This window comes from Heterodontus francisci, chromosome 22, assembly GCF_036365525.1.
Source record: "Heterodontus francisci isolate sHetFra1 chromosome 22, sHetFra1.hap1, whole genome shotgun sequence".
In the NCBI taxonomy this organism is placed as follows: Eukaryota; Metazoa; Chordata; class Chondrichthyes; order Heterodontiformes; family Heterodontidae; genus Heterodontus; species Heterodontus francisci.
In genome coordinates, this window is record NC_090392.1 from 71,409,484 (window position 1) to 71,433,592 (window position 24,109).

The window sequence follows — 24,109 nt, forward strand, 5'->3', positions numbered from 1 at the left end:
ATCCTGCCATTATGTAGTGTGGGTTAGTGCTCCAGCACATGGCAGCACTGGGGGGCCTGTAATTTTATTAGTCGTTTATTTTCTCTCCATTGTTACATTACATCTCCCTCTGAAATATTTTTTTCCAATATGACAAGTAGCAGATCTGCTGACAGCTGCCGAGAGATACCTGTGAACAACCTTCCATTAGCATTTAATTTCAGAAATATTTTTCTCTTTCTGCTGGGAAACTGTCTCACATGCCCTTGTTTCTGATTTCTCTCGCCTCCGAGTCAGAAGTGTCCTAGGTTCCAGTCCCACTCTAGAGACTTGAGCACAATATCTAGGCTGGCATTCCCAGTGCAGTACTGAGGGAGTGCTGCACTGTCTGACCTTCAGATCAGACATTAAACCGAGTCTCTGCCATGTGGATGTAAAAGATCCCATGGCACTATTTTGAAGTGAAGCAGGAGAGTTCTGTCCAGTATTAGCCAATATGTCTCCCTCGATCGGTATCAGTAAAACAGATTATCTGGTCATTATCATATTGTGGAGCTTGCTGTGTGGAAATTGGCTGTCCCGTTTCTTGCATCTCAACTGTGACTACACTTTTAAAGTACTTAGTTGACTGTAATGTGCCTTGGGATGATCTGAGGTCACGAAAGGTGCTATATAAATGCAAGTTCTTTTGTTTTCTCAACTTGGATAATTTGATTGGCTTCCCTGATGGTTCACAATCAGATGTCTTGATATCTCTGAGATTTACACATGAAGAAGGTTCCCAGTGACCTATCACTGACCAGAGTGCCCCAGGGATAGGGAAGAGAAAATCAGCCAGGGGTTTTATTAACAAGATCACACGTAATTATAGTTGAGAAAGGCTAATCATCCCATGTTTTGTTCATCCATCCTGTAGTCTCATTTATTGTATCTAATTGTTTCTTAAATGATCCCAACATTTTCACCTCTACTACTCTAGTCTATTCCATGTGTTGGACACTCCTTTGTGTGAAGAATAATTTTGCTTTCAGTCCTGAAAGAAATGTTTACTAGTCCTACTCTCGCAATCTAATTTAAAGTAACAATCTGGATTTACTTTTTCAATATCCTTAACTATTTTATATACCTGCTGTAAGATCCGATGTCTCCTTCCTGGGCTGTAAAGCCCAAGCTTCTCCAGTCTTTCCTCATAACTCAGACTTTTGACATTAGGGAACAGCTCGGTGGTTCTTCTGTGTACTGCCTCCCGGTCACTCTGCAGCAACCACTGCTGGAAGTGTGTCTGTGTGGATGTCAAGTGAGGTTACACGAGAGTTTGGCTTGAATAGCCTGTCAGCACTCACTGACTGGCACTACCTGGGTGAGGTATGAGCAGGTAACTGCTGCCCTGGGAGCTGGTGGAGGGAGTTAGTAGATTTGGGAAAGGAGGAGAGGGGAGAAACTTGAAGTGCTTAAAAAGCATGGTATCTGGATTCTGTTATCCATCGTCTGTGGCAGCTTGGAATGTACATCACCACATGTTAAGGATCTCCTAGAAATCTATGCAGTGCTTGACAGCAGATAAGAGGGCGGAGTGGCATCAAAGTGATTGCCATAAAATGCCCATGGTTATAATGGGACTGTTGGACCAGGTGTGAGTACATGAGAGTGACTCAGGGGAGCTTTTCCTTTTGTAATGGAAGATAAAGCCTGGATGTTGAGTTATGACTTGGATCAAACTGTTTTTCCTCCTGATCCTGCAGGAACTGCAAAGATGAAGCTGTGGATTTAACTGTGATCCAGACCATGGAAATCATGTGGACACTTTACGGAGAGATGAAAAAGAAATGTGTAAGTTCGAGCCTTCTGTCTTGAAAATCTCATTTCAGTGCCAGTTACACTGTGGCTCCCTGCAGATAACCACTTCCTAGAATGCCAGTCTGATGCTGATTTATGATCTATCAATGTTCTTGGTGTAACAGGCAATGGTTGCTGTTAAACTGCAAAATGTTACAATGAGTCCCCAGGATGAGCAGAGGAGGCTCCAGTTGCCTGCACAGTTGTATATTTATTTATTATCTTTATTTATTTAGAGATACAGCACTGAAACAGGCCCTTCGGCCCACCGAGTCTGTGCCGACCAACAACCACCCATTTATACTAATCCTACATTAATCCCATATTCCCTACCACATCCCCACCATTCTCCTACCACTTACCTACACTAGGGGCAATTTACAATGGCCAATTTGCCTATCAACCTGCAAGTCTTTGGCTGTGGGAGGAAACCTGAGTACCCAGCGGAAACCCACGCGGTCACAGGGAGAACTTGCAAACTCTGCACAGGCAGTACCGAAACCGAACCCGGGTCGCTGAAGCTGTGAGGTTGCGGTGCTAACCACTGTGCCGCCCAATTAATTAATTAATATTACCCAATTAGTTTCTCCCCTCTCTTCCTGGAAGCTCTTGATTTGTTGCGATATAGTTCCATAGTCACCAGCAGAGTTCAGTATCTTGGATAATGAATGCTGGTAAGCTATTCAATTATAGAATTTATCATCATCAAATGTAATCCTGTCTTTGTGCTGAGTTATAGTTAAGTTTTTTTGAGCTATGGAATGAGGGAAACCTTAGAGTGCTTTCGAGACTGTTCTCTGATTGAAGGGCCCTGGCAGGGGAAGGTTATTTTGGGGAGGAGGGGTATTACAAAGGATTCTGAACAATAAACTTGAAAAGCTAAAAGGAAACATGAGACATTTCACAATTAAAGCTGTACATGACCTGCACACAGTGTGTTGGCAGTCAGGAGTATTTTGTCTTATTTTCTTTCTCAATTTGTTTTCAGAATCACAGTGGGTTTGTTGCTGCCCTCCTGAAGAACTTTGAACAAGTGAAGGTGAGAGTTCAGTAAAGGAGCTGATTGAAAGCTATCCACTCAGCCAGCTGCACCTGATGAAACATGGCGAGGCCTTGGAGGGGATGCAGAGGAGATTTACTGGAACGCTAACCGAGATGAAGGGCTTCAGTTATATGGCGAGAACAGATAAGCCAGCATTGTTCTCCTTAGAGCAGAGAGGTTAAGGGGAGATTTAATAGAGCTGTTCAAAATTATAAAGGGTTTTAATAGAGTTGATAAGGAGAAACTGTTTCCACTGGCAGGAGGGTTGACAGGCAGAGAATAAATCTAAGATAATTGCCAAAAGAACCAGAGGGAGATTAATAATACTTAATTAAGCAACAAGTTGGTATAATCTGGAATGCACTGCCTGTAAGGGCTGTGGAAACAGATTCAATAGTGACTTTCAAAAGGAACTGAATAAATACTTAAAGGAAAAATCTGCAGGGCTATGGGGAAAGAGCAGGAGAGTGGAACTAATTTGATAATCTTTCAAAGAGCCAGCACAGGGATGATGGTCTGAATGGCCTCCTTCTGTGCTGTAATGTTCTTTGAATGAAGGATTAAAGTTGCTGACACTAGAACTCTCAAACATACTAATTAGTGAGACAAGACGTCTTGATGAGAATCTTACACCAGTACTCACTGTTGAGATTCACAAATGTGAATGTACCACTGTGTGGGATGTGCCTGACTTTGGTAATCTGCAGTAATTCAGGATGGAGAAAACTGCCTGTGACTCCGGAGCAGATGGGCTTTCCCAGAGATTATCGATCGTTCACCCAGAGCGCCATTATTGCACAGAACAATTGGTCTGTTGTTTGACAGCATCCAGGAGAAATGAGGAAAATGAATCTATAAGTGTTTTCAGATGCTGCTGTTGCTGTGGTAAATGCTACAAGGATGAGTCCAGCCTTTGGAGGCCACTTGTTCTCTGTGAATAATTTTATTTTCTCCTTTGTCCTCGGCTTCTCAAGGTGTAGATTCCCTTTCTGGCCTAACATTCCATAGGCAGTGAAATTTGCACAAGTGGTCATTACTCATTTGTGAATCTCAACAGTGAGTACTGGTGTAAGATTCTCATCAAGATGTCTTGTCTCACTAATTAGTATGTTTGAGAGTTCTAGTGTCAGCAACTTTAACCCTTCATTCATAGAACATTACAGCACAGAAGGAGGCCATTCAGACCATCATCCCTGTGCTGGCTCTTTGAAAGATTATCAAATTAGTTCCACTCTCCTCTTTCCCCATAGCCCTGCAGATTTTTTCTTTAAGTATTTATCCAGTTCCCTTTTGAAAGTCACTATTGAATCTGTTTCCACTGCCCTTACAGGCAGTGCATTCCAGATTATACCAACGTGTTGCTTAATTAAGTATTATTAATCTCCCTCTGGTTCTTTTGGCAATTATTAGATTTATTCTCTGCCTGTCAACCCTCCTGCCAGTGGAAACAGTTTCTCCTTATCTACTCTATTAACACCTTTATAAATTTGAACAGCTCTATTAAATCTCCCCTGAACCTCTCTGCTCTAAGGAGAACAATGCTGGCTTCTCTAGTCTCTCCATATAACTCAAGTCCTTCATCTCTATTAGCATTCTAGTAAATCTCCTCTGCACCCCCTCCAAGGCCTTGCCGTTTTTCTTAAAGTGCAGTGCCCAGAACGGGATAAAATACTCCAGCTGAGGCCTAACCATTGGTTTATTAAGAAATTAAGTTTAGCAGATTTTCTGTCCTCCTACCATGTCTTATGTTGATATCATAATAATCTACATTAACTTACATCAGTCAGCTCCTGGTTGAAACCCTAATGTCTTGGGTTCAAGGTACCCCCTGCATCAGGATGCACTCCATGTCACCTACCTTCATGTTTGATTCTGGCGGGAAGGTAGCACAAGCAGCTGTAATGTTTCTAATCTGCGGTTTGCAAGGGCACATTCCCTGGTGCCTAGCAACACTCAGTTGCTTTGCTTCAGTGATTTTCTCATTATCCATAAACTAACTTGCCTACTGTTAATTTTATATTATTTATTGTAGCATTACAATTATAGTATAAACATCACATGTCAAAATCTAATCTGTTCTATTACTCATGCTGTCTTAATGTTATATTGTGGTAAATAACAAAGACCTGTGCTTCATCCTCATCTCATTAAAGATTTCAGTTACCTGATGACAGGAGTGTCTTGCAACTGTTGTCTTCACAACCTGTGAAATGCCTGTCTTTCTGACTCGCGTTAACTCCACATTCCCACAGTACATATTATATCAGCCAATTTACGTTAAGGTATGTGAGCCATTTTGTGTTAATATAGGCCCAAAAGCTACAGTTGGCAGACTATTTGACTATGGTGCCATCATAAACTAGCCAGATTGCTCATTCATTGCTCACACATAGGTGGAAAATGATAAGGAGTAATAACCATGGCTGTTTTTTTTAAATCTTTCCTACACCCAAGGTAGGCTGCAGCGAAGTGCAACATCATTGCCATGGTGACATGAGCCTTTGAGGAAAGCAAAAGCTTATTCCTAACAAAGGGGAATCTGTCATTTCTTGTGTCTTCTGTCTAGGACGACTCTGAACTGAAGGAAATCATCTGCTGTACAAAACCTTTAATTAACCAAATTCCGATTGACACCATAGCTCCTCATTGGACAGATCTGCAGAGGAACACAGCCCTTACAATACTGCTGGCACACTGTAAGTTTCCTTCTTAATCGGGCTCCAACTTATAACATACTTAAAAAAAAAAAATTCTGTCTTATTGTAGGACAAGTTCACATTAGCAAAACTTACTTTTTGGGGTGCTTTGAGCAATATTTTGGGAAGTAGTATATGAGTAACTTGAGTCATGACATATGCTAAGAAAAGCAAGCTTGGAAGCTTTGCACCTACAATTCCCAAATCTTTCCACTACCGTGGGTTTTCCTCACCTCATGTCTGGGTCTGTTGTAGACTAATTGACAGAGATTAATTGCCATGATTAGTCCCATTCTTGTATCATGTGACTACCAGGATGGTAGAAGGCAAACTAGATAAACCTTGTTTTTTTTGCCTATCAAGTCTTATGTTGTTGAAGTGTAAGCTAAAGACAAAACCTGGATGAAATTTGAAAAATCTTGAGGCAAGAAAAATCAATGGAGCCACGGACCATGCAGTGTGAGCTACTGTTGAGTGACGTTGGATGCTGGAGGGAGTGTGGATTGTCCATTGAGGGAAGCTAGATGTTGGGGTCAGAGAGAATGGCGTGTCCATTGAAGGAAGCTGGGTTCTAGAGGGCGAATGGACTGTCCATTGCAGGAAACTGGGTGTTGGAGGGAATGTGGATTTTCCATGGAGGGAAGCTGGGTGTTGGAGGGAATGTGGATTTTCCATTGAGGGAAGCTGGGTGTTGGAGGGAATGTGGATTTTCCATTGAGGAAAGCTGCCTGTTGTAGGGAGAGTGGAGTGTCCATTGAGGGAAGCTTTGTGATGGAGGGAGGCTGGACTGCCCAGTGAGGATAGCTGAAAAGAGGCCCCTGATCTGGTGAGTCCAGTCCTGACCAAAGGCCAAATAGCTGAGAGATCAAGAGCGATGCTGATCAATGTTGAAGTAATAATGCAGAATCAATAATGCACACTGACACATGTGCTTGTCATAACAATCACATGTATCTTTGTTTCCTCTGCGACATTCACCAAACTTGCAGTGTTTCCTCGCTCAGCTGCACGGGCATCGGGAAGCCTTCCTTAAGTAACGCAGCTCCCAGATTTTTTTTTTTGAATTGCCTGTATTGTTTTTATTTCCCCCATTTTATTGCGGACAGTGACTGATTCGGGGCACAGTGCCATGGGTATGTTGCCAAAAACTGCATTTCTTCATGTGTAAGCCTCGACAGTGAATGTTGACAGGGTCTTCAAACATGTATCCTTATTTCCCTACCCTCGAGGGCTGTGGATGCTCATTCATTGAGTATATTTAAGATGGAGGTTAATAGGATTTTGGGCACCAAGGGAATCAAGGGATATGGGCATAGGGTGGGAAAATGAAGTTGAAGTCAAGGATCAGCCACGATCTTATTGAATGGCAAAGCAGGCTCAAGGGGCTGAATGGCCTACTCCTGTTCCTGCTCGTATCAGAGCTAAGCACAGTCCTGCCTCCACATGTACACTTTCCAGGAGGGGAAGTCACTGGAGAGTGCTAAGGATAAGAGAGCTGGAGAAAAGAGTGCTGAGGTCGATTGTCTAACAGCCATACAGCTCTCCTGAATGAGAGCAGCTAGTTCAACACAAACCAGAGATTGAACTGGGATACACCCTGGTCTGCATGGGTCCAGTATTTTGCTCAAATGGCTGATCAGTGTATTTACCAACTGAGCAACATGACAGCAATTTACTTATTTAACAGCAGAAGCAGATATGCCCACAGTTTGCAGCTCAGTGTTCAGAGAGTGTGATGATTTTTTCCGTATACAAAACCTCCATTCACAGCCACAGTGTTTTGTTGCTGGAAGTAACGCCCTCTGTTCAGTTGCAGATTACATAAAGAAATTTGCTGTCGAGGGGGACTCTGTGCTAAATGACTTTGAAAGAAATTGTGAATCAAATAACCAAGTAAGTATCTTTTTGTTTTCGTTTAGTTGCACAAACATCTCTGTGCTTCCTCAGGTCCGGATATGTTATGGGATAGATGTCTCATTGCAGATGTCATACGACACAGAAGGAGGCCATTCGACCCATTGAGTCCGTGTCTGCTCTCTGTAGAGCAATCTTGTTAGTCTCATTCACCCGTTGTATCCCTGTAGCCCTGCAAGTTTATTTCCCTCAAGCGTCTATCCAATTTCCTTTTGAAATCACTGTCTCCGCTTTCGCCACCTTCGTAGGTAGCGGGTTCCAGGTCATTACCACTCGCTGTGTAAATAAATACTTCCTGACATCCCCCGTATCTCTTGGCCAAAACCTTAAATCGATGTCCCCTAGTCTTTGCCTACCTTATCTAAACATGTCATAATCTTATACACCTCTATCAGATCTTCCCTCAGTCTCCTTTGCCTCAAGGAGAACAACCTCAATTTATTTATTTATTTTTTTATTCATTCATTCATGGGATGTGGGCGTCACTGGCTATGCCAGCATTTATTGCCCATCCCTTAATTGCCCTTGAGAAGGTGGTGGTGAGCTGCCTTCCTGAACCGCTGCAGTCCATTTGGGGTAGGTACACCCACAGTGCTGTTAGGAAGGGAGTTCCAGGATTTTGACCCAGCGACAGTAAAGGAACAGCGATATAGTTCCAAGTCAGGATGGTGTGTGACTTGGAGGGGAACTTGCAGGTGGTGGTGTTCCCATGCATTTGCTGCCCTTGTCCTTCTAGTTGGTAGAGGTCGTGGGTTTGGAAGGTGCTGTCTAAGGAGCCTTGGTGCATTGCTGAAGTGCATCTTGTAGATGGTACACACTGCTGCTACTGTGCGTCGGTGGTGGAGGGAGTGAATGTTTGCAGACGGGGTGCCAATCAAGCAGGCTGCTTTGTCCTGGATGGTGTCGAGCTTCTTGAGTGTTGTTGGAGCTGCACCCATCCAGGCAAGTAGAGAGTATTCCATCACACTCCTGACTTGTGCCTTGTAGATGGTGGACAGGCTTTGGGGAGTCAGGAGGTGAATTACTTGCCTCAGGATTCCTAGCCTCTGACCTGCTCTTGTAGCCACGGTATTTATATGGCTACTCCAGTTCAGTTTCTGGTCAATGGTAGCCCCTAGGATGTTGACAGTGGGGTATTCAGCAACGAACGTCAAGGGGAGATGGTTAGATTCTCTCTTGTTGGAGATGGTCATTGCCTGGCACTTATGTGGCACGAATGTTACTTGCCACTTATCAGCCCAAGTCTGGATATTGTCCAGGTCTTGCTGCATTTCTGCATGGACTGCTTCAGTATCTGAGGAGTCACGAATGGTGCTGGACATTGTGCAATCATCAGCGAACATCCCCACTTGACCTTATGATTGAAGGAAGGTCATTGATGAAGCAGCTGAAGATGGCTGGGCCGTGGACACTACCCTGAGGAACTCCTGCAGTGATGTCCTGGAGCTCAAATGATTGACCTCCAACAACCACAACCATCTTCCTTTGCACCAGGTATGACTCTAACCAACAGAGAGTTTTCCCCCTGATTCCCATTGACCTCAGTTTTGCGAGGGCTCCTTGATGCTATACTCGGTCAAATGCTGCCTTGATGTCAAGGGCAGTCACTCTCACCTCACCTCTTGAGTTCAGCTCTTTTGTCCATTTTTGAACCAAGGCTGTGATGAGGTCAGGAGCTGAGTGGCCCTGGCGGAACCCAAACTGAGTGTCACTGAGCAGGTTATTGCTAAGCAAGTGCCGCTTGATGGCACTGTTGATGACACCTTCCATCACTTTACTGATGATTAAGAGTCGGCTGATGGGGCGGTAATTGGCGGGGTTGGACGTCCTGCTTTTTGTGTACAGGACATACCTGGGCAATTTTCCACATTGCAGGGTAGATGCCAGTGTTGTAGCTGTACTGGAACAGCTTGGCTAGGGGCGTGGCAAGTTCTGGAGCACAGGTCTTCAGTTTTATTGCCGGAATGTTGTCAGGGCCCATAGCCTTTTGCAGTATCCAGTGCCTTCGGTCATTTCTTGATATCACGCAGAGTGAATCGAATTGGCCGAAGTCTGGCATCTGTGATGCTGGGGACTTCAGGAGGAGGCCGAGATGGATCATCAACTCGGCACTTTTGGCTGAAGAATGTTGCAAATGATTCAGCCTTATCTTTCACACTGATGTGCTGGGCTCCCCCATCATTGAGGATGGGGATATTTGTGGAGCCACCTCCTCCAGTTAGTTGTTTAATTGTCCACCACCATTCACGGCTGGATGTGGCAGGACTGCAGAGCTTAGATCTGATCCATTGGTTATGGGATCGCTTAGCTCTGTCTATCGCATGCTGCTTACGCAGTTTGGCATGCAAGTAGTCCTGGGTTGTAGCTTCACCAGGTTGACACCTCATTTTGAGGTATGCGTGGTGCTGCTCCTGGCATGCCCTCCTGCACTCTTCATTGAACCAGGGTTGGTCTCCTGGCTTGATGGTAATGGTAGAGTGGGGAATATGCCGGGCCATGAGATTACAGATTGTGGATGAGTACAATTCTGCTGCTGCTGATGGCCCACAGCGCCTCATGGATGCCCAGTTTTGCATTGCTAGATCTGTTCGAAATCTATCCCATTTAGCACGGTGATAGTGCCACACAACACGATGGACGGTATACTCAATGTGAAGGCGGGACTTCGTCTCCACAAGTACTGTGTGGTGGTCACTCCTACCAATACTGTCATGGACAAAAGCATCTGTGGCAGGCAGATTGGTGAGGACGAGGTCAAGTATGTTTTTCCCTCGTGTTGGTTCCCCCACCACCTGCCGCAGACCCAGTCTAGCAGCTATGTCCTTTAGGACTTGGCCAGCTCGGTTAGTGGTGCTACCGAGCCTCTCTTGGTGATGGACATTGAAGTCCCCCACCCAGAGTACATTTTGTGCCCTTGCCACCCTCAGTGCTTCCTCCAAGTGGTGTTCAACATAGAGGTGTACTGAGTCATCGGCTGAGGGAGGGTGGTAGGTGGTAATCAGTAGGAGGTTACCTTGCCCATGTTTGACCTGATGCCATGAGACTTCATGGGGTCTGGAGTCAATGTTGAGGGCTCCCAGGGCAACTCCCTCCCTACTGTATACCACTGTGCCACCACCTCTGGTGGGTCTGTCCTGCTGGTGGACAGGACATACCCGGGGATGGTGATGGCTGTGTCTGGGACATTGTCTGTAAGGTCTGATTCCGTGAGTATGACTATGTCAGGCTGTTGCTTGACTAGTCTGTGGGACAGCTCTCTCAACTTTGGCATAAGCCCCCAGATGTTAGTAAGGAGGACTTTGCAGGGTCAACAGGGCTGGGTTTGCCATTGTCGTTTCCGGTGCCAAGGTCGATGCCGGGTGGTCCGTCCGTTTTCATTCCTTTTTATAGACTTTGTAGCGGTTAGATACAACTGAGTGGCTTGCTAGGCCATTTCAGAGGGCATATAAGAGTCAACCACATTGCTGTGGCTCTGGAGTCACATGTAGGTCAGACCAGGTAAGGACAGCAGATTTCATTCCCTAAAGGACATTAGTGAACCAGATGGGTTTTTACAACAATCGACAATGGTTTCATGGCCATCATTAGACTAGCTTTATTTATTTATTTAGAGATACAGCACTGAAACAGGCCCTTTGGCCCACCGAGTCTGTGCCGACCATCAACCACCCATTTATACTAATCCTACATTAATCCCATATTCCTACCACATTCCCTCAATTCTCCTACCACCTACCTACACTAGGGATAATTTACAATGGCCAATTTACCTATCAACCTGCAAGTCTTTGGCTGTGGGAGGAAACCGGAGCACCCGGCAGGAACCCAAGCGGTCTCGGGGAGAACTTGCAAACTGCGCACAGGCAGTACCCAGAATTGAACCCGGGTCGCTGGAGCTGTGAGGCTGCGGTGGTAACCACTGCGCCACTGTGCCGCCCCCAATCTAACCTTGTAGCTAAGTTCCCTCATCCCTGAAACCATTCTGGCAAATCTCCTCTACACACTCTCAAGGACTTTCACATCCTTCCTAAAGTGCAGTGACCAGAACTGGATGCAGTACTCTAGTTGTGGCCTAACCAGAGCTTTATAAAGGTTCGGCATAACTTCTCTATACCTCTATTTATGAAGCACAAGATCCCATTAAAGCTTGGCTCGGGTATAAAATTAAAACCTGACCCGGGCCCAACCACAGCCAACTCGATCAAAACCTGGGCCCGAGTTCTTCAATTTTTTTTCATGCCCGACCCAACCCAAAAATATCAAACATGTTATTAATACAGAAAAAAAATTGCGTCAAAACGTAAATTAAAAAGAAAACAATGCAAAACAAAACCCGACCAAAGCCAACCCGAACCCGACTCAACCCGAGCCTGAATGCTGGACATGGTATAGATCTGATCTGACCCGAGCCCGACAGTTTGGTCAGGTTCGGGTCATGTAGCCAGTCTTTAAATCCCATAACTACTCTCTCAATATGTCCTACCACTTTCAAACATGGATGCACATGCAACCCCAGGTCCCTCTATCCCTATGCACACTTTAGAACCGTGCCATTAAATCTACATTGCCTCTCCCTTCTTCTAAAGTGCATCACCTCACATATACGAATGTATATGTTAAGCATCTTGCATTGGTCACTAGATTTGGAAAGACCCTACAATCCCCTTTCACCCCATCCATAGAGATACAGCACTGACACAGGCCCTTCGGCCCGCCGAGTCTGTGCTGACCATCAACCACCCATTTATACTAATCCTACATTAATCCCATATTCCTACCACATCCTCTCAATTCCCCTACCACCTACCTACACTAGGGACAATTTACAATGGCCAATTTACCTATCAACCTGCAAGTCTTTGGCTGTGGGAGGAAACCCACGCGGTCACAGGGAGAACTTGCAAGCTCCGCACAGGCAGTACCCAGAATCGAACCCGGGTCACTGGAGCTGTGAGGCTGCGGTGCTAACCACTGCGCCACCCATAGCATCCAAATTTTTCTTATAGCAGTTCCTGGTCTTCTGCCTCCACTATCTTTTGCAGAATTATGTCGATCCTTTCTGTGTTCACAACTTCCTTATCAGTCATACATTTGTCTCCTGCTAATTGTGTATGGCTCACACACTTGGGTGAGGTTGCTTGTTGGCAGGGCAACAACTATTCCTTGCCAGGAGCTTGCAACCTTTTTGTTTGGGATAATAAAGTTTCATATATGCTTTCCCAGTTGCAGCTTCAGGCAAGACATTTGTGACCTTAATCCTGTATGAAAAACTGAGTAATCGGGTGGGGGAGAAGCATCAAGTATCCTCTTGTGGTTCAAGAGTGCTTCAGAGTCCTGCTTACCTTTTCAGTGTGTTTTCAACAGCTTATTTGAATAGTGCAGTTAGTGAGTCAGTGTTAATGGAACTCTGCTGAATAGCTTCCTGATGTTTGTCTGCATACTCATCCTTTTGTTTACATCAAACCATAGAATCAAACAGTACAGAAGGAGGCCATTCGACCCATCATGCCTGTGCTGGCTCTTTTGTAAAGCCATCCAATTATTCCCACTCCCTTGCTCTTTCCCCATAGTCCTGCAATTTTTTCCCCTTCACATATTTACCCAATTCCCTTTTGAATGTGACTATTCAGTCTGCTTTCACCACCCTTTCATGCAGTGCATTCCAGATCATCATAACTCGCTGTGTTAAACGAAAAGGTTTCCTCATATTGCCTTTCATCTATTCTATGTGGCGAAACCTTATTCCTGTGGATTGCTGTGAGATCCGCTAAGTTGAACCACAATCCACAGTCACCTTTTCAATGCTGTGTATATTTTCCCTCCCACCCCCCGCAACACCACCAATTTTCTCTTATTCCTCCTCTCCTGAAAGTGGTGCCAGTTCTGCAGAAAGCAGTTGGCTTCAATAACCCTATCCAAGGCTATTTGCCTGGACAGTGAAGGACAGTGGGCTGCTCACTTGTCCAGTCTTCTCTTCATTTGGCATTGACACACATGCACTTCCAGATCAGGACCTTCCTTTTCCTACTCCCTTCCTGAACTGCAAATCCCACTGCCACTCCCAACAGCTCTGGGACATTGGGATCAAGTGTAATGTCCACACTGCCACCTCAGTTGAGATCAGTTACCAGCACAGTCCAGGCATCAAGCCTCTCAGGCCTGTATGGCTCCATCCCATGCCTGGCTCTTTTATCCCACTGTGCCATCGCAGACCGTTCGGTTGGTTGGCATCCTTCCATCTACGAAAGATGATGGGCACACAGCAAACAATCCATTTTGGTGGGGTGTCTTTGCTGATGGCTGTGAAGGCTAATCCTTGAGAGGCAGGTTCTACCACAAAGTGCCACATGTGGAGCAAGTATAGTTAAAAGGCACAAAATCTGTACGACAGTTTAGATTGGAGGGTTTATCATTAAAGCCATCTTGTCTGTTTTGTTATTAGAAGATTGAGCATCTTCAGAGGAAAGGTGAAGATGAAGTGAATATTAGCGAATTCAGAGCTGCCATCGCCACATACAACAAAGCAGTTGAAACAAGGTATAGTTTACTGCGGTCACTCTTTAAAAACAAAAGGTAGCCCTGGTTTTTCTCTTCCTTTCCCGAAGGGCTGTTTTCAGGCACTGGGGTGTTCTCTGGTTCACTGAGTACCACCAACAATTGTTCAGTCGTGCAGTGCATTGCAGTTGAGCCCATGACTATGCGCTTGCACTTGAAAACAGGTCACTGGCTCCTGATCGGGAACGTGAACAGTGGTTGATTTTTTTTTCCTGCTGCTTTCTCCTCCTAATTGAGGCAATTAGCAGCACCCAGGCAATCAGCCAGCATGTAGTCAGTTGACCCAGCAGTCATCAGGGACATTTATTTGTCCCAGAGCTGAGCTATTTTGCCTTGCACTGCAGCATCCACCCAGGATGTGTTTGCCACGCTGCTCACAATTACTTGGTATCAATGATGTAAAGATGGTGACTCTCGCGTATGACAGGGCAGAGTGGAAAACAACAGAAGTACAAAATAAATTTTAGCAAAGGTAAATTAGTTCAACTGACTGTGCTGAGATTTGATTGAGAACTGAGCACATTATTCAGAGAAATAACAATTGTTTACCGTGCTGAATTTGTGGCAGCGTTTTCTCATCCCTCATTTGCACAGGGACATTGATATTTGCATTGTGTGTATATTCCTCCCCTTGGATATTGCTGCATTGTATCTGTAAAATCATAATTTAAGGGCTTGATTATCTGTTGATTTCCAGTATTTACTGGGACATTGGGGTGGGGGAGGGCCTTTGTTCAGGTAGGTAATGGATGTTGCACTGTTAATTTATTGTCAGTAAATGAATGCTTCATTCCCCTCTTCTTTTCCAGCCCTTATAATCATCACTTGTATTGTCGGAGAGCCTATTGTTACCTGCAGTTGAATGATCACAGGTGAGTCCTGGTTATGGACACATCTTCTTGCAACAAGTGGGACATTTTTATACTTCAAGTCATTACAATACATTTTGACATTTTTTCCAGAATCATGTTCCATGATGGGGGGAGGGGGGTTTGTCTTTTGAAATGCAATATTTTGGCTGTGTTGACTTTATGGGAGTTTAAGTGGGATGTTGATTTGGGGAATCATGCCGTAACTTGCTTTGATCCTTTGCTGGCTATTTCGCATTCAAACATCGCTGAAACCTGAAGGGAGCTACCCACCTGGTGGAAGAGTAGAGGGAACTGTCAGGTGCTAGCTGCAGGCAAGATGTTCTGCTTTCCCAACACTGACAGGCTTTTTATTCTTTTTAAAATTGATGCAAACAGGTCATACAAAGAAAAGCCTTTGTTTACAGCCAGTGCTGTGGGGGAAGGTGGGAGTCAGGCTCTGGATTCAATAACTTGGTGCTTTTATGTTAGTCCACTGGCATTCTGGTCCTGCACATTTGCAGTGCATGGGTCTTATGCAGTCAGTGGCAAAACCAAAAATATACGTTGGTGTTTTTGTCACAAGACCAGTGCTGACACCACTAGAGCAACAGAAAAGGAGCTTCTGATGCCCCCATAATCATCCTGCATCATTCTCAGGTGCTTGAAACTATCAAATGGCCAGAATCAACCCACTGCGGAGACTTGCACATAATCCAGGCTGACACTCCCACTGGAGTACTGAGGGAGTGCGGCACTGTTGGGGGTGCTGTCTTTTGGATGAGATGTTAAACCAGGATGTCAGCTGCCCTCTGAGAGGGATGTAAAAGATCCTACGGCACTATTTTGAAGAAGAGCAGGATCATTCTGCCTGGTGTTCTGGCCAATACTTACACCTCAACCAACTGTTGGGCGGCGCAGTGGTTAGCACCGCAGCCTCACAGCTCCAGCGACCCGGGTTCAATTCTGGGTACTGCCTGTGCGGAGTTTGCAAGTTCTCCCTGTGACCGCGTGGGTTTTCGCCGGGTGCTCCAGTTTCCTCCCACAGCCAAAGACTTGCAGGTTGATAGGTAAATTGGCCATTATAAATTGCCCCTAGTATAGGTAGGTGGTAGGGAAATATAAGGACAGGTGGGGATGTGGTAGGAATATGGGATTAATGTAGGATTAGTATAAATGGGTGGTTGATGGTCAGCACAGACTTGGTGCGCCGAAGGGCCTGTTTCAGTGCTGTATCTCTAAAATTTAAAAAAAAAATCGCTAAACACAAATTACTGGGTCACTATCTGATTGTTTTTTGTGGGGGCTTGCTGTGCACAAATCGAGTGCCACATTTCCTGCATTACAACAGTGACGACACTTCAAAAGCACTTCATTGTCAGTAAAGTGTTTTGTGGCTCTTGCGATCACGAAAGGCGCTATATAAATACAAATCTGTCTTTCTTTGATAGCAGTTGGAACAGTGAAAAAAGACAAACACATTTACATTTTAATCTTTTAGAAGGTGTGTAATGCGAGGAGCAGGTTCACAGTTTCATTGGAGTGTTTGTGTGAATCTCTCCTGGAGTTGGCTTTTGAAGCGAAATCTTTGATTTGGTTATATAAAAGTAATTTTTTTCTACTTTCAGAATGGCAATAATGGACAGTATTAGAGCAGCGGTACTAAAACCACATTATTTTAAGGTAAGCGACTTCCTTTTAGCTGATTCTTTGTTTGTTTTTAAATTCTCCAAAGAGAAACCTTTTAATCCAGTATAATTTATGCCCCCCTGTTATTGCTGTGTTTCTTTGGTCCAGCTGGGCTTGGATCCTGCTCCTAAGAAACATACACAACAGTGAGGACGAGTCGAGGGGATTGTACAACACAAGATGTTCCATTTCCCCAGCGCTTTGCATTGACTTAGAAAAACATAAGTTACAACCTAAAAACAAATTGGGCACATTTCATCACTTAGCAGGAATCTTTATTAAACCTTCACACCGTTCTGAAAAGCTTGTGTAGTCAACTCCTCTGTTCATGTATTAAGGGGCCTCCCACTATTTGTTACAGAAAATTATGAATTATTTATAGATGAAATTTTGCACAAGCTGGAACATTCTTGGTGTGACTGAAGTGTCTGTGCTCTCACTTTTTATTGGCTGGTTTATGCTTAAGGTCGCTAGAACTCTCCTCCCGGGAAACTTGGAGAACGAGGTGTCCCCAAAAACAGCAGCGGAAATCCGTATAATAAAAACACTCTATGACTTATCGTGTTGCGTAAAGCACTCACCCTGATTATATTTTGTATAGCTAAAGCATGAACTATCTGTTGGTTTCTCCCTCCCCGCAAAGGCGTCCTTAGCTTGAAGTTTTGTTCTATTCACTCTGTTCCCCAGGGCCATTACTTCTGTGCAAAAGGTCTCCTGTCAGCGGGCTATCCTGAATATGCTCTGGTAGTGAACAAGAGAGGCACTGACCTCTGTCAGGCAGGAGGAGGTGACATCATAGTACTGCAGGAACAGCGAAGCGAAATTCAAGTGGAGATGAAAAATAAAGGTAATAAATATTTATCAAAGTTTTCTGGCAGTCCTTTCCTTCATTCTATGGGGTGGATGGAAAGATCATTGGCACGGGATTTTTATTCTTTCAAGGGATGTGGGCATCTCTGGCAAGGCCAGCATTTGTTGCCCATCCCTAATTGCCTTTGACAACTGAGTGGCTTGCGAGGCCATTTCAGAGTGCAGCTAAGAATCAACCATGTTGCTGTGGGTCTGGAGTCACATATAGGACAGACCGGGTTAGGGCGGCTGATTTCCTTCTCTAAAGGACGTTCGTGAACCAGATGGGTTTTTACAACCATCGATGATGGTTTCATGGCACCATTATTGGGACTAGCTTTCAATTTCAGAATTTTAATAATTCATTGAATTTAAATTTCACCAGCCGCTGTGGTGAGACTTGAACTCATGTCCCCAGGGCATTAACCTGGGCCTCTGGATTACTAAGTTCAGTGGCATTACCACTACACCACCGTCTCCCCTTTAAGATTAAAGTAGATATGCAGTAGATATTCCCTTCTCTAACAGTGAAGACTGGAGACTTGATTCTTTTTGAGGAAGTGCTGGCTTTTGTCAATTTGGCAACTGCGCTATCATGAAAGGAGCCAAAGACAGTGTTAACAACAGTTTGAAGGTTGTGGGCACACATTGCTGCGAGGAAACCAAGTTAAACTGCGTTTCTGCCCAGCCTTGGCCAATGTGTTGAGAAACTGAAAATCAGAAACATTACAGTAAGAAATCGCGCTGACCCATTTATGGTAGTTTTTTCATGTTTGCTGTACAATGAGGCAGTAAATAAGCAGTACTATGTGCAGGAACAGCTTGCATTTATATAGTGTCTTTTAACACAGTAAAACATCCCATGGCGCTCCACAGGAGCACATTCAGACAATAATTGATTCGGAGCCAAAGAAGGAGATGTTAGGACAGGTAACTAAAAAGCTTGATCAAAGAGGAAAGCTTTAAGGAGCATCTTAGAGGAGAGAGAGGTGGAGATACAGTCAGAAACATTGGGAAAGTGCGGGAACCCCACACTGACTGACATTCATTTCATTTTTACAGGTAACTGCGAAACTACAAATGGGCAAAACAGTTCGAGGTAAGTCGATTGTTCAACACTTGATTAGTTCTCCCAAAGGAATTCTTGTGATTTGTCCAACTAAAGTGTGAGATGAGCGAGGGATTTTCTATTCCCCCTCATAAACAGCTGTGCCCTCCATCTGCCAATGAATAATATATAGTTTTTTAACTATCTGCCTTTGCACTTTGAAAAGACTTGTTGATTATTACAATCTCACTGTTACTCCATGTCACACTCTGAGAGGAGATAAATTCCTGTAATCCAATGACTAATTCAGAGAATTTGAGCTAAATTTCCCTTATTTTGTTTGGAATTTTAGTTTTGAATATTATTCCCACACATTGCGCACAAGCAAAAGAAAGAACTTGCTTCTATAAGATGTCCCAAAGCTCTTTATTGCCATCAAATTGCTTTTGAAGGGTGGTCACTGTTGTAGTGGACAGAGTGTAGCACCCAGTTGTCACACAGCAAGATCCCACACACAGCGGTGAGATAAATGATCGAACAAATTGTTTTTATTTTGGTTATGTTGGTTGAGAGATAAATGTTGGCTAGTAGAGCTCCAGGCCTGTCACCAAATAAGAGCTTGTGCATCGATCTGAAAAGGCAGATTGGCCACTTAGTGAAAGATCTGCTTTGTAAGGTGGCACCTCCAAGAATGCAGCACTCCCTCAGCGTGTCAGCCGTAGTGATATGCTCATGTCCAGCAGTGGGACTGAAACCGACAACTTTCTGATACAGCGGCAGTAATGCTACTGCTGAGTAAAGATATTTACTTTTGGGAAGTGCGGCTTCGGTTCTCGTTTCCTCCTCCACGCTTTCCAGACTTGGTCTAAAGAGGGTTCAGCAATAAAGCTGTCAGCTCCCTGTTATTAATAAAATCCAAAAGGAAATTCAGGAGAAACTTCTTTACCCAGGGAGTGGTGAGAAAGTTAAATTTGCTACCACAAGAAGTTGAAGTGAATAGTTTAGACGAATTTAAGGGAAAGTTGGGTAAGCACACCAGGGAGAAAGGAATAGAAGGATATGTTGCTGGGCTTAGATGAGAAACAGTGCACAGATTGTCAGGCGGTGTCCAAAGATGACCTGATGACCACTCTTATTCTTTTCTCCCTGCTTGTGGCCTCCACCTGGATTCTCCACTCCATGACTCACCTAAGTTAAGGAACTCATTCCCAGGGAACTGAAGCTGAATTCCACAACGCCACAGTGTCATTTTCCCCTCCTTGTGGATAATTTGTTTCTAATCAGTTAATCAGATGGAAAAGATTGTACCATCCCATAATTCCTAGGTGCTATCATTCCCCAAGGGCTGCTGGGAGTTGTTGCCCAGTTTTGGTTCATTTGGAAAGACCTGAGAAAATTAGAGACAGGTCATTTTTTAAAAAATTCATTCATAGGATGTGGGCATTGCTGGTAAGGCCAGCATTTATTGCCAATCCCTAATTGCCCTTGAGAAGGTAGTGGTGAGCCACTGCCTTGATCCACTGCCATCCATGTGGGAAGGTACACCTACAGTGCTGTTAAGGAAAACATTCCAGGATATTGATGCAGTGACAGTGAAGGAACGGTGATATAGTTCCAAGTCAGGATGGTGTGTGGCTTGGAGGGGAACTTTCAGGTAGTGGTGTTCCCATACATTTGCTGCCCTTGTCCTTCAAGGTGGTAGAGGTCGCAGGTTTGGGAGGGGCTGTCAAAAAGTCAAATGTGAAATCAGGAAGCACTTCAGATAAAGGCAGGCAAATAGGGTTCAGGGAAAGATCAGCCATGATCTAACTGAATGTCAGAGCAGACTTGAGTGACTGAATGTTCGACTTCTGTTTCTATGTTCCTATGTCTTGTTTTCTCCTGTCATTGTTCAGCCCTGTTTGTATCTTATTTTCTCTGTTTTGCTTTATTCAGTAAAAAGGGGACCATCCTGAGTAGTGAGGACAGCCCTGTGCCTGAGCTGGTGTCAGACTCGGACGATGGCCATGGTTACATTGAATCTTTGGAAGGAGAGGAAGCAATCCCGATTTTCAAAGGGGAAGAATTCCAGGTAAGGCTTAGATTCGTTAGGGCTGAGTTTTCTTGATAGCTTTGGAAAATATTCCCTCCTCCATAAAATCAGGCCAGGCCCCAACCGAGTGTGAACAATGGGAGTGCAACTTCCTGCTCCCACTCTCCAGTCAGAGATCACAGGGTTCCTTTCTCATCTCTGGCCCTTGATCAATGGTGCCTCAAGCTCCCTTCTGGAGCAAATTGATATTGGGCTGTAAATTACTATGATCGTAACAGCCGATGTACAATTAACGCTTCAATATGACATTCCTCTGCCCAGTATTCTAATGGAGGTGATAATCCATTTAAAATAAATGGAACTAATAAGCTGTGCTACAGGAGTAAATGAGATGTATCTGTATGGATTGAATTCTTTGTGGCTGAAGGAATTTCCTTTGATCAAGAATTTTGGTGCCCAATGAAGTAATATTGAAGAAAAATAGAAACAAATGATTAAGCTGGCTTTTTTGTTTCCTTTTCCAGGCAGCCTGGGAAAACCTGATGGATAACTTAACGGAAAATAAATGCGAGACTGTTGGTGAGTCTGTCACACGCATTCCCTTTCCACAATCCCTTTACCCATTTCTTATCTTTTTTTCTAGCTTGATCTCCTTCTCTCTCTCTCTGCCTATATCTCTCTCTCGCACTTTTCCATTACTTTTCTTACATGAATTATTTCCCCCATTGTTTCATATACCATATTGTTTTGCAAAAGTATAGTAAAATCTCCCAGCTGTGTTGCTGGTGTTTGGCCATTCACTGTATGACTCCTAGCTCACAACATACACTGTAAAAACTCTGGTGGATTCATTATTCATTGAGTGAAGCTGTACGAGATATTTGTGGAGTTCCTAAGCTGGGTAGAAGCCGATACACTGGTGAGAGCTCTGACTAGAAATTGAACCATAGAAACCGCTTCCCTACTCAACCACACCGCCCTGCCCCCGATGGCCAAGGGCAGCACCTATTATTAGTTGGTAGCTCTTTCGCCTTTGTGTCAGAAGGTTGCAGTTTCAAGCCCCACTCCAGAGACTTGAACAGAAAATCCAGGCGAACACTCCCAGCACAATGCTGATGAAATGGGACATTAAACCGAGGCCCTGTCTGCCCTCTTAGGTGGGCATAAAAGATCCCATGGCACTATTTTGAAGAAGAGCAAGGGAGTTAGCTCCAGTGTCCTAGCTAACATTTGGCCCTTAACCAACACCACTAAAACAGATTAAACGGTCATTATCACTTTGCTGTTTGTAGGAGCTTGCTGTGCACAAATTGGCTGCTGTGCTTCCTGCATTACAACAGTGCCTACACTTCAAAAGTACTTTATTGGCTGTAAAGCTCTTTGGGGCACCTCAAGGTTGTGAAAGGCACTATATAAATGCGTATTTTTAGTGTGTAACTGAGCTACGTAGACCGCGAAGGTCCCAAAATTGATTTCTCCCCAATGCATAGCTGCCCTTGATCTGGGGGTGATGGGGGTGCGATAATTCCCAGAATGCCGATGGTAACACCAGTCAGGGTTCCAGCCCCTTCTGCTTGATACCCAAATGTTCATTTTGGGCCAGAACAGGATTGAGATCGGCTATGATGCACCCCACAATTGAACAGTCTGCCTGTACTGTCGAGGGCCACATGTGAAGAGTGGCTGCAGGTGGTGTAATGAAGGCCTGCGGGGGGGAGTGAAACCAATCCCAGCAAAATCTGCAAAGGAGGAGTGTGGGAGTTCAGGGGAAACAGTATGTAGGCTGAGTCCTCGATGCTTTTGTTACCTCCAGACTTGACTATTCCAATAATTTTTGTGGCCGACATCTCATCTTCCGTTCCCCATAAACTTGAGCTCATCCAAGACTTATGCTGCCCATACCCTGACTCACATCAAGTCTTGTCCACCCATCGCCCCTGTGCTCATTGATCTACATTGCCTCCTGGTCCCCGAATGCCTCGATTTAAAATAAATTCCCATCTTCTTATTCAAATCCTTTCACGGCCTCTGTCCTCCCTATCTCTGTAAGCTCCTCCAGCCCTACAACCCTCTGAGGACTTGGGCTGGAATTTTACCCTTGGCGGACGGGAGCCATCCACTGACTGAAAAGTCGGTGATGAACCCACCTCCGCCTGGCCTGGGGATCCAATCCACATTTTGCGGTCCCCAAACCTTTAATGGGTCTGAGGCGGGACTTCCACCTCATTGAAGCAGGAAGTCCTGCCTAATGGAGCTGCCGGCCAATCAGAGGGCCAGCAGCTCTCTGTCCCAGCAGCGCCACTGGGGGCGGTGGCCACTGCTGGGACTGCAATCCAGTCATCACAAAGAAGATGTCGGGGAGCCCCGGAACCAAGGTAAGTTTTTGGTATCTCGGCGGGCCCCAGCAAGGCAAGGGTGGTTGATTGAGGGGATGGGCGGGTGTGTGCTTGGGGTGATTGGGGCAGTGGAGGCGGCCCTCTGTCAGGCACAGGGTGCCTTATCATGAGGGCCCCCCACCAGGCCATCAGAGATCCGCCTGGTTATGCCAGGTGGCTTCTCTCGAGCCTGGGCCACCCGAACGGCCACGGGTAAAATCCTGTGGCCACTTAAGTCCCTTGATTGGTCTGGGGCGGGTGGGCCGTTTATCGCTGCCGCTGCCCTGCGTAAAGTGGCGGCGGAGTCGGGAGTGGGTTGGGAAGGGCCCCCCCGGAGCCTCCTGCTCCATTTTACACTGCCCTCCCGCCTCCACCCCGCCACATCCCGCTCTTTGGGGTGGTGTAAAATTCCGGCCGTGGTGTTCCTCCAATTCTGGCCTCTTGCACAATGCTGACCTCCACTGCCTCCTGATTGGCTGCTACACTTTCAGCTGCCTAGGCCCTAATCTCTGGAATTCTCTCCCTAAACCTTTCTCCCTTCCGTTAAGACAGTCCTTAAAACCAACCTCTTTGACCAAACTCTTAGTCACCGGTCCTAACATCCCCTTCTTTGGTTTGTTGTCAGTCTTTTTTTTTTGTCTGATTATGCTCCAGTGAAGCACCTTGGGACGTTTCATTACATGAAGTGTGCTATTGAGATGCAGGTTGTTGTTGCCGTGTATATTCATCCCTGATTCCATATGTCTCATTGTAGATGAGCTTCTTGAAGAGGAGTCTGAAAAAAGTATTCCAAGCAAGAAGTCAACTCCCAAAGCTGAGAAGACAAACCCGGTAAAAACTTATGTTAGCTGTGTGGTCTGTGCCATTAAGACCCTCCCCTTTCCACTGCCACCAGCATCATTGCAAAACTGGGGAAAGTGTGTCATGACTATACACTGCAGATGCTGAAAATCTGAACAGGAAATGCTGGAAGTACTCAGCAGGTCTGGCACCATCAATGGAGAGAGAAACAGAGTTAATGTTTCAGATCAATGACCTTTTATGAGAACTAGGGGCAGTGTAGGTGTAAAGGGATCAAAGGGTATGGGGCGAAAGCGGGAACAGGTTACTGAGTTGGATGATCAGCCATGATCGTAATGAATGGCGGAGCAGGCTCGAAGGGCTGAATGGCCTACTCCTGCTCCTATTTTCTATGTATGTTTCTATGTAGAGAAGAGCCACAAGGCTGATCTCTAGTGTTACAGGT

The 24,109-nt window shown here is 45.1% G+C and overlaps 1 protein-coding gene across 1 annotated transcript in view; it reads left to right on the forward strand.

The window, feature by feature from the left end:
* The window catches only part of LOC137381423 (E3 ubiquitin-protein ligase DZIP3-like), a 77,315-nt gene that overhangs the window by 12,508 nt on the left and 40,698 nt on the right, over positions 1-24,109 (forward strand). Inside the window, exons 4-15 of the mRNA XM_068053999.1 lie at positions 1,722-1,809; positions 2,804-2,854; positions 5,424-5,553; positions 7,364-7,446; positions 13,910-14,004; positions 14,832-14,894; positions 16,499-16,553; positions 17,247-17,406; positions 18,471-18,507; positions 20,392-20,527; positions 21,013-21,067; positions 23,618-23,694. Of these exons, the coding sequence (XP_067910100.1) occupies positions 1,722-1,809; positions 2,804-2,854; positions 5,424-5,553; positions 7,364-7,446; positions 13,910-14,004; positions 14,832-14,894; positions 16,499-16,553; positions 17,247-17,406; positions 18,471-18,507; positions 20,392-20,527; positions 21,013-21,067; positions 23,618-23,694 (1,030 nt within the window). The remainder of the gene's footprint in view (positions 1-1,721; positions 1,810-2,803; positions 2,855-5,423; positions 5,554-7,363; positions 7,447-13,909; positions 14,005-14,831; positions 14,895-16,498; positions 16,554-17,246; positions 17,407-18,470; positions 18,508-20,391; positions 20,528-21,012; positions 21,068-23,617; positions 23,695-24,109) is intronic.